The sequence below is a fragment of the Cervus canadensis genome, chromosome 3 (genome assembly GCF_019320065.1).
Source record: "Cervus canadensis isolate Bull #8, Minnesota chromosome 3, ASM1932006v1, whole genome shotgun sequence".
Taxonomy (NCBI): domain Eukaryota; kingdom Metazoa; phylum Chordata; class Mammalia; order Artiodactyla; family Cervidae; genus Cervus; species Cervus canadensis.
This window is the reverse complement of record NC_057388.1, coordinates 113,989,799-114,005,697: the sequence shown is the minus strand read 5'-3', so window position 1 is coordinate 114,005,697 and position 15,899 is coordinate 113,989,799. Positions and strand designations below refer to the sequence as shown.

General features: G+C 37.6%; 1 protein-coding gene across 13 annotated transcripts in view; it reads left to right on the top strand.

The window, feature by feature from the left end:
• KMT2C (lysine methyltransferase 2C) overlaps positions 1-15,899 on the top strand; it is a 257,514-nt gene that overhangs the window by 154,977 nt on the left and 86,638 nt on the right. For 12 of the 13 annotated variants that reach the window (XR_006268679.1, XM_043464206.1, XM_043464205.1 and 9 more), the window contains 5 exons: positions 3,730-3,899; positions 4,371-4,522; positions 5,239-5,352; positions 6,264-6,341; positions 7,956-8,653. Coding sequence is in view for 12 of the 13 variants with exons in the window: in XM_043464206.1 (XP_043320141.1) it covers positions 3,730-3,899; positions 4,371-4,522; positions 5,239-5,352; positions 6,264-6,341; positions 7,956-8,653 (1,212 nt within the window). In the remaining variant the exon portion in view is untranslated. The remainder of the gene's footprint in view (positions 1-3,729; positions 3,900-4,370; positions 4,523-5,238; positions 5,353-6,263; positions 6,342-7,955; positions 8,654-15,899) is intronic. The other variant, XM_043464201.1, reaches the window with a different exon arrangement.

Below are 15,899 nucleotides of genomic sequence, written 5' to 3'. Positions count from 1 at the left end.
TGAAACACAGTTTTCAACCTGTGTTCTATGCTTCAATATTTAGGTAGTTTCTAGTATTTTACGTTAGAATGATTCTGTAGTCAGTAACTTTGTGCATACGGGTTTTTGAATTGTTGGGAGCAAATCTCTAGAATAAATTCCTAGAAGTGGGTTTGTTGCCTGGGTTGGGGGGATAAATGCATATGTAGTTTTGTTTGGTATTGTCAAATTCCCTTTCATGGGATTTGCGTCAGTTCCTGTTGCCGCCACTCATGTGTGAGAGAACTTCTTTTCTACGTTCTTGCCAATAGGGTGTCATATTTGGCTTTTGATTTTTTGCCTGAGTGAAAAATGTTACCTTAAATGTAGTTTAATTTTCATTTCTCTCTTGAGTGAAGTTGGCCATGTTTTCTTATGCTTAAGGGTCATTTTCACCCCTTTTTATGAGTAGTCTTTTCTTGTGTTTTGCATGTTATTCTTGAAGATTTTGACCCCCACCCCACCCCAATTAGGAGTTCCTTGTATAGTCAGGATATAAGGTCTTTATCTGTGTTGTATGATGCAAATATTTTCTTCCAGTTTCTTACTCGCCTTTTGACCTTCGTCTGTGTTTTTGGGTTTTTTTGCCGTATAAAAGTTTATTTAAAAAGAAAAAAAGTTTATTTTTATGTAGTCAGCTTTCTCAATCTTCTATTGCTTCTGGAGTTTTTAGTTAAAATTAGAAAGCCTTTGCCTATACTGAGGTTATATGAGAGTTCATATTTTTTTTCTAGTTTCTGCATTATTTTTTTACATATGACTCTCTAATCTAGTTTTAGCAGTATCCCACCAGGCTTCTCTGTCCATGGGATTTTTCTGGGCAAGAATACTGGGGTGGGTTGCCATTTCCTCCTTTGGAGGATCTTCCAGACCCAAGGATGGAACCCACATCTCCTGCTTTGGCAGGCAGATTCTTTACCCCTGAGCCACCTGGGAAGCATATGAACTCTAGGCTCCATGAAAAATCTTACTGGAATTTTTATCAGGGTTACTTTAAATGTAATGTTGATAGTGACATCTTGCTGTTAGGACATCCTGAGAACACGGTATGTGTTTCCATTTGTTCAAGTCTGGTTTAAAGTCTTTTAGGAATGCTTTCTAGTTTTCCTTGTATAGGTTTTAGACATTTCTTTGTTGTTGTTCAGTCGCTTAGTCATGTCTTACTCTTTGTGACCCCGTGGACTGCAGCACGCCAGGCTTCCCTGTCCTTCACCATGTCCTGGAACTTGCTCAAACTCATGTCCATTGTGTTGGTGATGCCATCCAACCATCTCATCCTCCATCATCCCCTTTTCCCACCTTCAATCTTTCCCAGCATCAGGGTCTTTTCCAGTGAGTCGGCTCTTTGTATCAGGTAGCCAGAGTATTGGAGCTTTAGCATCAGTCCTTCCAGTGAATATTCAGGATTGATTTCCTTTAGGATTTAGGTCCAACTCTCACATCCATACATGACTACTGGAAAAACCATAGCTTTGACTAGACGGAACTTTGTTGGTAAAGTAATGTTTCTGTTTTTTAATGTGCTGTCTAGGTTGGTCATAACTTTTCTTTCAAGGAGCAAGCGTCTTTTAATTTCATGGCTGTAGTCACCATCTGCAGTGATCTCGGAGCCCACAAAAATAAAGTCTCTCACTGTTTCCATTGTTTCCCCACCTATTTGCCATGAAGTGATGAAACCGGATGCTAGGATCTTCCTTTTTGAATGTTGAGTTTTAAGCCAGCTTTTTCATTGTCCTTTCTCCTTTATCAAGAGGCTCTTTAGTTCCTCTTCACTTTCTGTCATGAGGGTGGTGTCATCTGCATATGTGAGGTTGTTGATATTTCTCCTGCAGTCTTGATTGCATCTTGTGCTTCATCCAGCCTGATGTACTCTGCATAGAAGTTAAATAAGCAGGGTGACGATATACAGCCTTGACATACTCCTTTCCCAATTTGGAACCAGTCTGTTGTTCTTTGACCGGTTCTAACTGTTGCTTCTTGACCCACATGCAGGTTTCGCAGGAAGCAGGTAAGGTGGTCTGGTATTCCCATCTCTTGAAGAATTTTCCACAGTTTGTTGTGATCCACACAAAGGCTTTAGCGTAGTCAATAAAGCAGATGATTTTATGGAATTGTTTGGCTTTTTCTGTAATCGAACGGATGTTGGCAATTTAATTGCTCGTTCCTCTGCCCTTTCTAAATCCAGCTTGAACATCTGGGAGTTCTCTTAAGTTTCTTCTTAAACATTTTCTCTATTTTGTTGATGTTACAAATTGGGACTTTCATTCATTATGTCTTTTAACTGGTTATTGTTTGCGTATTGAATTTTCATTACTAATTTTATATCCTGCTATTTTGTTAAATTCTTTTATTGTATTTAAAATAGATTCTCTAGGATTTCCCAAGTATGCTGTCAGCTACAAATACTGTTAGCTCTTCTCTTCCTTTTCTTGCCTCTGTTTTCATTTGTTTCAGTGTTTACCTTGGTTCAGAACCATGTTAAATAGTGGAGATAGTAGGCATCCTTGCTTCCTTTCTGACCTTCTTGGGAATGTCTCTAGGATTCCCCAGTTAGAAACAAAATGCTGGCTTTTGAGTTGAACTTTATGTGTATCTCACATTAAGGAAATACCCACGCTTTTTTATTGTCTGCAAAGTGTTGTTTTTTTTTTTTTAATTAGGAGTGGATTTTAATTTTTTTGCAAAGGCCTTTTCAGCATCTAGTGAAATAATTTATCTTCTCAGACCTAATAATATGTTAAATTTTATAATCAGGTTTTCTAATATTTAACCATCCTTGCATTTTCTTTCAAATAAACTCCACTTGGCATGGTTTTATTATTTTCTTAATTTGCTATTGGAGTTTGTTTTCTAACATTTTAGGGTTTTGGCATCAATATGTATCAGCACATCCACTTTATAATCTGTATACAGACTTTAGCAGATCCGTGGTTCATGCTAGTTTCTCTTTTTTAGTGAACATCTCTCTTATATCAAAAGATAACAGCAGCTCAAGAAGAAAGTTCTTTTTTATTGGTGATTTAGATTGCAAAGTTGGGGGTTGGGTAGTGAGCGTCCCGCAGTTTATGAGCCTTGTGCCCTGGATGTTAAGGCCACCTCTCTCACAGGCCCAGAAGGAGGTGTCGCAAGCCTCTGCCGCCTGCCATCAGTAGTTCTTTGCTAAGGATGGCACCACTCTCTGTTCTGAAAATACGATCAGCCATATTGGATCTTGGTGTTGAGTGATTATTTTCATAATTTCAGACACCTAATCATTTGGAGTGGATCACTGTTGTTTCCTTAGCGCGAATTCTTCTTTTTAGTTTCTGAGCTACACATAAACAAACGGAATTCCCTAGCAGGACCATTTTGCTTTCACAGTAGGGAGTGGAGCAGAACTTACTCAACACAAGCTGCTTCCTGATTCTGGATCGTGTTTCTTTTTTTGAAGTTTGGATTGCCATGTTTTTGGTTTTCTTCCCCTGTTTATGTTTTCTTGGATGTCTATCCCCTACTTAGACTTCCAGGAAGTTTTAGTGTAAATTGAATGATACCAGATATTCGAAACAAGCAGCTTTTTCAGAAACATACACCCTAAATTTAGTGTCATAAAAATTAAAGTTTAATGTATGATCTACAAATGTTGCATTGATTTTTTACAAAGATGCACACCAGAACTGCAGTACACACGCAGAGCAAACCGTTTCTGTTTCCATCTTTCCCGGTGCTTAGAATTGCAGAATCTGTGTGGAGTGCGGCACGCGCTCTAGTTCCCAGTGGCATCACAGCTGCCTGGTCTGTGACAGTTGTTACCAGCAGCAGGAGAGCTTGTGTCCTTTCTGTGGGAAGTGCTACCACCCGGAACTGCAGAAAGACATGCTTCACTGTAGTATGTGCAAAAGGTAAGGAGACACAGTTGTTCTACTGAAGTGTTTGTGTGTGCTTCTATTCACGTAGTCATGTGCTCTGCCGTGTATTTTGAGATCCAAGCTTTTGTCATTCCAGTAATCCTTTTAGTACTGATTGCTGTTATAGATGGAATTAAATATGTTTTTCATGAGTCTGAAAGACATCATGATGTAAGTGGGCAAAAAATAAGACCAGAAGCAAGCATTGGGAGGGCAAAAATAAAGAGAAAATAGTTTGAAAATATGGTTGTTTTTTTGTTTGTTTTTTTTTTTAAGTCAACACCTTTGGTGACATCCAAAAATGACATCTCCTCCTCTAGAACCCAACGACTGTTAACTCCTCTAACCTCTCTTCTGTCACCTTAGCCCTTTCTGTATCCAGTTTTTCAGTCATTATCTCTTTTCCTTAGGTATTAATTAAAGTTTAAATTAGAACATTTTATTTAAATATATTTATCATTGCAGATGGGTTCACTTAGAATGTGACAAGCCAGCAGATCATGAACTAGATCTTCAGCTCCGAGAAGAGTACATCTGTATGTATTGCAAACACTTAGCGGCTGAGATGGACCCCTTGCAGCCAGGTGAAGAGGTGGAGATGTCTGAGCTTCCTGCAGGTACCTGTGAGACGTTTTTTATGATGATGTGCCAGGCAGCCCCCAGTGTATCACTTCAGTACAGTGAGGGACTCCAGTTTCTGTACAAGTGTTCTTGGTAATCTCAATCTCATGGCTACCATCTAATCTAGCATCTTTACAACACTCACCTTATATTTTAATTCCAAGACGAGTGTACTGTCCTGTTTTTTGGGCCAATAAGTGGAAATTCCTTAATGTTTGGCCATATGACCTAATTTGCACTTCATACTCTAGTTTTATTTTACTCCAAACAGATTTCATGTAGTTTTATTAGTATACCATTGATTATAAATGTAATAAGACTCTTAGATTATAAGGGGAACAGACCTGCTTATCAGATTGGTTTTCATTTTCATCATCATGAGTGGCAGCATCTATAAAAGTTCTAATTCATCATCTGCAAGGGGTTTAGATAGACATAGCTTGGTTACTAACATTTTCTTTCTAGTATGCCATCAGTATACAGTTGTGTGATGTCCTTTTAAAATAGTAAAATGTGAGTTACCTTTTTAATTCATTATATTTTCCATATTTGAAGAAATAAGATTATGTATTTGGTTCAAAGTAGACAAATCTGAAGAATTCATGGCATTTTTAGTGATAATTTACTCCCATTAGAACAAGGGAATGATTGTTGACTTAGCAAAAACAGAAAAGCTCATTCTAAGGTAAAGGATGAATAATTTTTTGTTAAGATTATAACAATGAAATGGAAGTTGAAGGCCCTGAAGACCACATGGTATTTCTGGAGCAAGCAGTTAATAAAGATGTTGCTGGTCAGGAGCCCACACCTGGAATTGTTCCAGATGGTAAGGATGTTTTTGGTGATGGATATAGTCTGTTCTCTGAAGAAAATGTGTGTATAGAGTGAATATGTGAACATATACTGAAACTTTAATACCCTAAATAAAATTTTGCCAAGACATCCTCATGTACTAAATTATTTAGAGAGGTGCCTTTTTAAGTAAAATAAACTTCATTAAATTTTTATAATTTATTACAGTTAATCAGGTAAAGAGCATGTATATATTATAGCTAGCTGTAATCTAGATTTAAATAATGCTTTGTTTAGGGATCAAGTGATTCTCATTAAGAAGCAATTTCTTTAGTTATATGATTACTAACTAGAGCTGTTGCTGATTGTGAGATGTTGCATGCTGAGATAATGAAAGATTCATTGTTTCAGATTGTCTAAGCAGTCCTCTTGAGATTATTTCAGTTATTTCAAGGATATTTCAGTTATGGTTTTTGCAATATTAGTAATAGCTATTATTGTACCTGAGGATCTGAAATGAATGAGAGATCAGATTGGGGAAAAACCACTTATTAAATTTCATCTTGGTCTCCCCTCAAAGTCCCTGTATGTGATACTGTATGTTATATAGGTTGAATTGATACATAAAAAGTTCTTGAGATTTTTTGAGGTTAAATTTATATTTAACAATTGTCATTGAAAATTATACTTCATAAAAATGGAAAGTGAAGAAAAATAAGACAAAACTATTATAGTCTTATCATAATACACAACCAGATTCCTTGTTTCATCTTCATATCCTACTTCAAATGAATAGTAGTAACAAGATATTTTATCCTTGTATTTGAAATTGGTATTTGGCAGTAGGATAAATATCTTACTGAAAATATTGTTGAGAAAGCAGCGTTAGAGAAATACAGAAATTTTGACTCCTTTCTGGAGCTCCCACAAATGTGTTATTCACAGCAGTTCACGTCCATCCTGGAGAGCAGCAGAGGAGTAATCCAGCAGAAAGTTGTGACGTGCGTGGACTTCTCGTTTCTGGTAAGCAGCACATTATGTTGTTCTGATTGAGTTATATCGTTACACCTTTATGGTCACTGTGCAGATTTAAGTCATTGTCTTCTCAGTTCATTTTTTCAAAGTAGAGAATTGTTCAGTATCAGAGAATTGATTACTATTGCAGTATTCACATTATGGTAGTTAAATCTGTGGTTCATTGATCCTTTTCTTGTAAACATTTGGTAGTGGATTTCTAAAGCAGAAGTAGAGCATGTTTATGCTCGTAATCCTTCCTGCCTAGCTCAAAGGAGAAAGAACATACTCATGTTTCGTGTGTGTCTCTTTACTGGTGAGACTTGCGGTACTTGGTCTCCTGGTAGCACGTAATTAGGCATTCCAGATGGCACTAAGATCAGTTTGTTTTACTGGAGTCATTCAGATGGTGGAACTTTTGGTTTTAAACCTATAAATGTTTACTTCATTTATGTGTATTTTCTGTTTTAAAATTTTTTATCACTTTTTAAACATTTTTGAAGCACTTTTGTTTTTAAAAATTTTAGTATGATCAGATCTGTTATTTGCTGTTTTCTTTTCAACTATAGTCTTTTAGTAAAGCAGGAATGAGAAGTGAGGTTTCATCTCGATACCAGAACATATAAAAATTTCAATCACCATGGTAAATAGTAAATAAGGAAATTAGTATCCTTATTAATGTGCCTTAGAAATTAACCTTGATGGCTTTTGAAAGAAGTGCTATTTATCGTCAGTGCTCTTACTTAATAGAGCCACTTAGGGTTCATGTCAGTTGAACCTCTGACCTTACTCTTAAGTATATTGGGTTAAAGTTTTAACACACTAGTACCCTGATTTAAAATTTACTGGTCAGTGACTTTAGATAAATCTGATGTCTAATTTTGTTTATTGATTTGTTAAGTCTCTTTGGTTATATAGATGATGAGGAAGAACAAGAATTATATCTACACCCCCACCCCCCCCCCCACGCCAAAAATACGTTGATTGTGTTAGCAAGTATAGCTAAGTAAAATAAGTCTTTTCTGTCTATGGTCATTACTTTTTTCTGTCTACAGAAGCTTTGTTACATCTTGTGTCTGCTTATTGCAAAATCCTTTTTTGGACTAATCTTAACTCTTCAAACTTGGACATACTGTGTAATATCACTGAGCCTCATTTTCCTAACTATAAAATGAGTATAACTTTACCTACAAAATTTTAAATCCTTTTGTAAGTGCTCAAACTGTAAAACATTATATATGTATAATGGTTATATTAGAAATTGATTCTGTTTCAATATTCCTACCAGAAATTACCTTAAACTCTGGGGATCCTATTAAGGCAGTGTAGGTTTTCTGGTCTGATCTGTGACTTATTCTAATCCATAAACCCTGGTGTGTGTTGACACTTACTAAACTTAATAATTGCCTTTCTTGATGAATCCTTTCTGATTTAAGGTGTGATTTTAACCAAAAGTAATGTTTTGGAAGCCTTCCCTCCCCCATCTTTTTTTCCATCCAAGCCTATTACTTTTAAACCATAGAGCTACAGACATTTAAGGCATTGATGTTTTATACCTGCTCATAGTTAGGAATTTTAAAATTCATACGTACATTAACATAATAGATATTCCAAATTTTATAGAATCATCCCAAGATAAAATGAATCCTGAATCGGAAAATCAGATTTCTCGTGAAGTTGATGGTGAAGCATTAGAGATGTGTCCGAAAGTGACGCGTACTTGTGAATGTCCAAGTGAGAATAGCATGGAAGTGACCGAGAGCGTTGAAGCCCTCCCTCCCCAGCTGGTTGTGCTGCAGGAGGAAGTGCAGTCGCTGGAGGAGCCAAATGTGGTGGTGTCGCCGGAAGAGTCTCGGCCTCCGGAAGTCACCATGGAGTCTGTCATTCTCCCTTTAGAGACCTTAGTGTCCCCAGATGGGGAAAGCACTTCTTTATGCTCTACAGAACACTTGGCTGTAGAAAGGGAACAGAGAGAAAACCCTGAGCCTTCTGCATTTATGGACTTGGAAGCGGCTCCTGCAGTTGAGAGTCAAGTGAAAGATGGCTTATGCCAAGAGGGCAGATCTGTACAACGATCGTCTGAGACCGAGCCATCGTCTTCCTCAGCAGCGGACACAAGCAAGGCTCACGTGTCTTCCTCTCCAGCACTTTCTTCCGACTTGCCTTCCCATGACATGCTGCACAGTTACCCTTCCACTCCCAACGCCTCTGTTGGAAACATCCTGCCAACCACGTACATCTCAGTCACCCCCAAAATTGGCATGGGCAAACCAGCTATTACCAAAAGGAAGTTTTCTCCTGGTAGACCTCGGTCCAGACAGGTATGGTGATTTTAATGATTCTGACAGAAAAGATGCTGGAGCAATTTTATAAAGTAAAACAGTGTATGTGTAGCTTTGGTTTTGAGGGCAATTTTTTTCTGTCTTTAGGTGGAACTCAGACATAATGTTGACGTATGTGCTTTGGCCACTTAAAAAAAAAATTACTATTAATGAAGACTAATTTATTGAGCTTGAAATGATCTTATTGGAATTAAAATGCAACCTATTAGAAACCACTAAAAATTTTTTTAGTTCTATGCTGTAGGAACAATAGAGCTTTAAAAAAGTAAAGTTTTGGATTTAGTGTAACTTTAAAAAAGTTTTGGATATAGTGTAACATTTATTTTTCCCCTCAGATGTATTTGTTTATTGGTACTATTCATTATACATATTTTAAGTGCTTAAACACCAAAATTTACTAAGGGAATTTTTCATGCAGGAGGATTTCTCAGTTTGGTTTTCCTGTTGTTGACTTTTTGTGAAAAATTTCAATGGTTTCATACACAAAAAATTTAGGGTTATACTGTTGATCTTCAGGAAGTGAAGAGAGTTCCACAATTATTCTGTAAAGTCTTGTGGGCTCTGTCCTTGATGGGTGCATTTCAGATCTGTTTCAGTGGGATTTGAGTGAAACTGCAAGGCACAGTGAAGATGCTGTAGCTAAGATTTATGTGTTCCCCCAAATTCCTACTTTCTGAAGTATTTTTAGAAAACAGCAAGATACTAAACAGTGCAAAGTGTTTGGTCACAGTAGTAGTTTGGAGTTTTAAGTCTCATTATTTAGATTGCCTTTAGTGATTTAAAGTTTAACTTTTTATAGAAATAATAGTATCTGGTCATCTAATTTTGTAATGCTAAAGAAAAGTAGAAAGGTTAAATTGAATTTTACTTTAATGTGAAAATTAGTGTCTTCTATTTAAAATTCATATATATTTTATTTTTTAAAGGCAGCAGTTTATACCAGAGGCAAAGGAGTTGCCACATGAAATTTACATATTTCTCCATGGCAAAGACACACACAGTAAATGCAAACACTCTATACATGCCTTTCTCTAAGTATTTTACTTGGTACTTATTTTGTCTTCTACCAAGAGAGATTTTTCTTTTCAAACTAGTTCCTCCCTAGTTTTTTATTTTATTTTCCTTTCCTTTTTTGAATAGCATATACTAATTGTGTAGTTTTGGCTCTGAAAAGACTTTTGCAATGGAAATTTGAATCTCTAATTTTGGTTCAGAAATTTACAGCCTTTAAGGATTTTACATCATAAATATTCCTATTAAATTTTACTGATAACTCTCCTTAGAGTCTTCTGCTCCAACTGAGAAAACATTATGATAATTTTTCTGTTGACTTATGTTCTAAAATGGTATGGGAGTGTGTGTGAGAGAGCAAGTACATGTACTTTTTTCTTCCTGGTTCATTCCAATTTATATGAGCCATGTCTTCATATTTGTTACTGCCTCTGCTATGTTCTGTTTCAATTCTGGTCGGAGTCTCCTTTCTAGTTAGCTGCCACTGTCTGATCACCACCTCACAAATTGCTGCTGATCTCAAGCAGCTTGTCGGCCATGTTTTAGTTGTGTAGGAAACGGCCTTCACTTGATGATTCAAAGCTTGTTGATACACTGATGTTTTGATGTGGAACAAGGTACTCTTTTTGTATTACTTTATGAGAAAATATTTAATGAAAACACATGATGGTGATCTACTTCAGGTACTCATGTACTAATTGCTTTCATGGTAATACTGAAAGTTGCTATTAAATCTCCTGTGAAATATGTTTTTAGACACATTTGATTGAAGTATTAAATGTATAAAGAAAACTTAAGTACTTTTAAATGTACTTTGATAACTCTATAAGAATTTTTTCTTCATTTTACCTTTCCACTGTTTTTTTTGTTGCTGACATATAAGTGGAGGCTTAGGGATGTACGCAGGTTCTAAGACTGACATCTGCTGAGAGAGTTTCATAGAGAAGGTGAAATTTCTTCAGCAGAGGAGGTTTTCAAAAATAGTACTTCATTAGATCATAACCACTTGGCCATTATGTTGTGAACTGAATTTCTTGTTTTCATCGATTTAAGTAGTTTATTAAGAACCTTAGAATTTTATAATATACTTGTGTATTGCAATAGCATTTTAAATGACATGTTTTAAATTAACAAATCAGTTTCATCGTGTATTCCTGTGAGAGCAAACCCGGCCTCCAGTGGTGAGCTGTAGAGGATTGTAGTTTTGTTAACAATTAATTACAAGTAAGCAGTCCCCCCCCCCTCCTTTCTCCTCCCCTGCCCTCTGCTCGCCCTCCCTTCTTTCCCTTCTTTCCTTTCTTTCCTTTCTTGCATTTCTGGTTTCTAAACGTAAACCTTTTAGTAAGAAGCACTGTTGGCATTTGGGGGGCGGGGGTCAGTTTTGCTATTAAATGACAGGTTGGTAAATCATATCATCCAAATAAAGATTCAGTTCTTGATAAATTATTTCATATTCAACTTATAACTAAAATTTAAAATACCACTGATACATATAATGATAATTCATTAAAAGAAATTGCCCTAGTAGTTAGAATTGTCTGTTCTTGATTATTTATGAGTTAAACCTTCATGCTTATACTTTGTCTTAGAATCTATTAAAAAAGTTTCATTAGTAAGTAGATAAATATTCTTTATTCTTCATGAGGAATAATAACATAGAGTGGATGCCAACAGTGATTTATTCACATATCTTCTAAATACTACACCACATTTTCTAAAAATGACTTTTAAGAACCCTATTTAGTATCATTTATATATATTTGTAGTATAATTAATTGATACTAGGAAAGATTGATTATTATAAATTCACATGAAGGTTTCCATAGTGCAGTTGTTTGGCTTCAAAGCCTTATTCTTTGATAACTGTATGTGGACACCAAGCAACTTAGGTTGTGAACTCTCTTGATTTCTTCATCCATGAAACTACATCAGTTGCTTATTAGAATTTAATGATATATAAAGCACCTGACACATAGCAGACCAGTCTGCCCTGTTTTCTTAATTTGCAGAATAATGCAGGTATCATGTCAAAATGGAGACTTGAGAAGGATGTCATATTTATGTGTTAAATGTAGTTCTGGAGAGGTGGTCCTGAAACCCAGCACACTGACTTCATAACTATTTCTAAAGAAACGTGCCAGTGAAAATAACTGCAGGCCTGACCGAGTCAAACACTGGTCACAGAAAATGCAAAAGGGTAGTAGGTTTTCAAGTTCAAATATGTGCATAATGGCTGCACACATTTTAGAACAAAACTGCTGTTTAATTATTGTGTGTGTGTGTGATACACAGTAGAGGAGACCACAAGATGCTGTGGGAAAGCAGACAGCAGGAAGAACAACTCTACTCAGGCTTAGGCGTGTTTTCTAGGAGAAATGACCAAACCCCTGCTACTCAAAGTGTGACCTGCAGACCAGCAATATCAATATCACCTTGGAGTTTGTTACTCTGAATTTCAGGCCTCACCTTCACTTGAGTGGAAATGTTATTTTTAAGAAGAACCCTGTGTAGCCGTAAGTCCAAGAAGCACTGCTCTAAACCACTGAGAGACTAGTTTTCATCCCCAAAAGCGTCTCGCCATTTGGGGTGTCAGGCTACAACACGTACAGATTAGAAGTATGCATCCCTGTCAATTTTCTTGTGCCTGTTACATTTTTTAAGCCATTACCAAAATGACAGCTAGCACCAGCCAAGTTTGCTTTCTTAAATTACTGAAGGCTAAAGCTGGCAACAGCTATTTCTCTACTTTATATAGTATATATCTTATCAAATCACTCTCAGGACTAAGCTTTTTCTATTTGATGTTGAACTCAGTTTTATATATGACTGACTTATGTTAAAAGAATTCTGTAAGTCATAAAAATGAATTGGTTCTGTAATGGCTGTAATGTACATGAGTGAATGTGTATACCAAAAAGACAAATTATAAGCAGTTACGTCTTCAGTTTCTCTTACTGGTTGCCCTTCTTTCTCTTCTCTCTTCACTGTTCTCACTTTCTCTAAATCAAACTCACCTGTTAATAGCAATCTTGGTTTGCATAGTATATTGGGAGAGGGTACCCTTGAGACTGACTCAGGTGTGAATCTCCCCAGAAGACTTGAACATCCTCTGACCACACTTGAAGCTGATTGAATACACGAGGGTCCTCATGGACTCTAACCGTGAGGTTGATCCCACTTCATAGTCAGCAGCAGGATTTGATCTCTAGTAGAAAGTTGCCCATAGAAACCTACCCTCCACCAGTCCTAACTATTCCCACTTGCCTCTTCCTTGAAACAGGAACAGCTGTGTAATTTACTAAGTTGAGAGATTGGCCTCAAAGCGGAAAGGTGAATACCAACATAAAACAGTAATTATTGTTGGAACCTAAATCAATCTGTGCAGAGTAGTATTTTTAAAGTTTCTGTGGCATTTGAGAGCAAGTTTGTTCTATTAATATTTAGCTCTCTTTGTAACTTAAATTCTTCTGACATTTTTTTAACCCTCTTGTTTCCAGTTCAGTTTGTAGATAGGTTAAGTGTCACAGTGTGTGGGATGTGTTGGCAAGTTTTTAATAGGTGAAGAAATCTAAGATTCTGGTCTACCACCGATGGAGTTGGTGTTTCATATTGCAGTACGGTGCTTATTGATGTATTTTGAATATATGCATGCAAAAAAGGCTATGTAGAAAGTAGATGTTCAATAGGTGCTGAACAGAATGCCTACTTCACTTAGCAGTGAGCAAAAATAGCAGTGTCTGCCATTAAGCTTATGGCTTTAGATAAATACAGGTGCAGTAAAGGTAAAATCAGGTGTAACAGTGGGATAAACCACATTGCAGTAGATGGGGAAGCTGACCTCTTCTGAGTGGTCTTGTAAATGCTTTTTGATCAGAACTGAGATCTGAAGGATAATTTATAACTGAAGTTGATAATTAAGGCAGTTTGTAGTTTTGAGATCTCAAGTATATATTAGGTAATTTCTTCTTTGTCAAAATATCTAAGAGTAATCATAATTTTTCTTCATCTTCTATAAAATTGCATGGGCTCTACTTTCCAATGCTTTTTGATAACGTACTTGTTAAAGTTTGTAATGTAATTACCCATGCTTTTTTGTATAAGTTTTTCATAGCAGTTGAAAACGGCATCTAAGTAGTCTTCATCTGTAGAGCCCTTCATTTCCTTCATCCGTGTTATGTGCTGTGAATGCTTTTTGAAAAGAGATATAGCTATAGCATCAAACTGACTTTTAAATGATGATGAATAAATATTATTTTAGAATATGATCTTTTATGGTATATTTTAAGAACTGTCTACTGATACAATAACATTAAATGATCTATCAAAAGGAATTTAAGATGTGCAACACTAGCGAATCTCCTCAGAGAAAAATATTGAGTGGATATATTGAGAGAACTCACTCTAGATATCTATCGCCCCGACTCTACCACTGAATAATTCAAGACCCCATGCTTGTTCATTATGAAGATGCTTCAGGTGTGGTGAGGGAGACCATGGTTCGTTGGAGTGCTAGGGAAAGGCCTCTCTGAGGAGGACGAGGTAAGGCTGTATCCGAGGAGCCGCAAGACGCCGGCCGTTGGACGGTTGGTGTCGCTGTGAGGCAGGAGGAGCCTGCGTGTGCCAAGCCAGGGGAGCTTGGTCAGATCGGCGGCCGCAGGTGAGACTGAAGAGAGGCAGTGGGCAGGGTTTGACTTTAAGTGTCCCGGGAGCTATCAGAAGGTGTAGGAAAGGGTTGGAGGGTCTTGCTGGGTCGGGTTTACAGCTTTTGGGGGTTGCCGTGTGGAGAAAAGCGTGAGGGAGGCGCAGGCGAGCTGGGACGTGGTGCTGGCCGCGGGGGCGCAGAGAAGCAGGACTGTCAGGACGGCTGGAGGTCAAACGGCTGAACATCCCGGTGGTTCGGCTCTCAGGAGTGGTGGGGGAGGTCTGAAGGGACCAGAGGAGAGCTTTGAGGGAAGAGAACAGGTCTAGTGACCACCCATGTACTGACTTGACTGGGATCCACGTCCAAGGGTGGGGAAGTGGGGCTTGTGAAGGGAGAGGGTTAGACGTGGTGAACTGGAGAGGTTTAGGGTCACCAGAGATGCTGAGAGCTTGGAGCTTTCAGAACATGACTGCCCTGGCAGTTCACGTGGTGAAGAGGCGACCTGGGGTCAGTCCCTGCGTCAGGAAGATCCCCTGGAGGAGGAAATGGCAACCCACTCCACTATTCTTGCCTGGAGAATCCCATGGACAGAGGAGCCTGGCGGGCTACAGTCCATGGGGTCGCAAAGAGTCGGACATGACTAAGCGACGACTGACACTTTAATTTTCAGAACATGCTAGAAACAAATGTGAATTTAGGGAACAGCAGCATCCAAGATGGTGTTTACAGCCCTCATTATAGATACCATTTCGGACAAGACCAGAGAGAGGAGAGTGCTCCAGGCTTCCGAGTCAAGTGGAAGGAGGAAGGTGCCCTGGAGGCCGAGATGGGTCAGTGAGGGGAGCGGAGGAGCCTGGCAGAACTACACCTACTTGTTGAAAGTTGGAGTAAAATTAAAGGAGAAATCGCTTTCGGCAGCGCACAGGTTACAGGAGACCCTGGACACAGCAGGAAAGAGGCCAGATGTGGCCCGAGATGCAGGATGATCCGTTAGTGGGAAAAGTGACTTGTCAGTGAAGGCAGTATAGCTCTTAGCTGAGCCGAAGGGAGGTTAATTAAAGCAAAGCCAGTCTCCCTTGTGTGGTCCTTCGCAAAATACTGTTATTTCATTAACAGTCTCCTCCCCAAAGGGTAGTCACATTCTTCTAGTTGATTATTTAAATTCCCTGGTGGTATTTTAATGTGATTAATAGGCAACTACTTGTTAGTTTGTTAGTGTTCTAGAAACCTGGTAAGTACCATGTTTTTTGTCTTTAGTTTTAATCATTTAATTTGGTAAAACCGTAGCATGCATTGTTGAATTATCTAATTAAAAATAGGTTCTATATTGTTTGACATTTGTTTTGTGTTTTTCTTTTAAAATGTTAACCTTTGTGGAGTAAACGTTTTTATGCTGCTTCCTCATCAGATTAGTTCAGGTTATTTCTGAATGTGATTATTTGGGAGCAAAATGTGTTAGTTTTATTTTAACTAGTTTGATAAGTACTATTTCTCATATAAATAATCAGATACTTCAGGCATTTTAATTTGCAAATTTAGGACAATTTGCTTTTAACAATTTTCTGCTTTTCA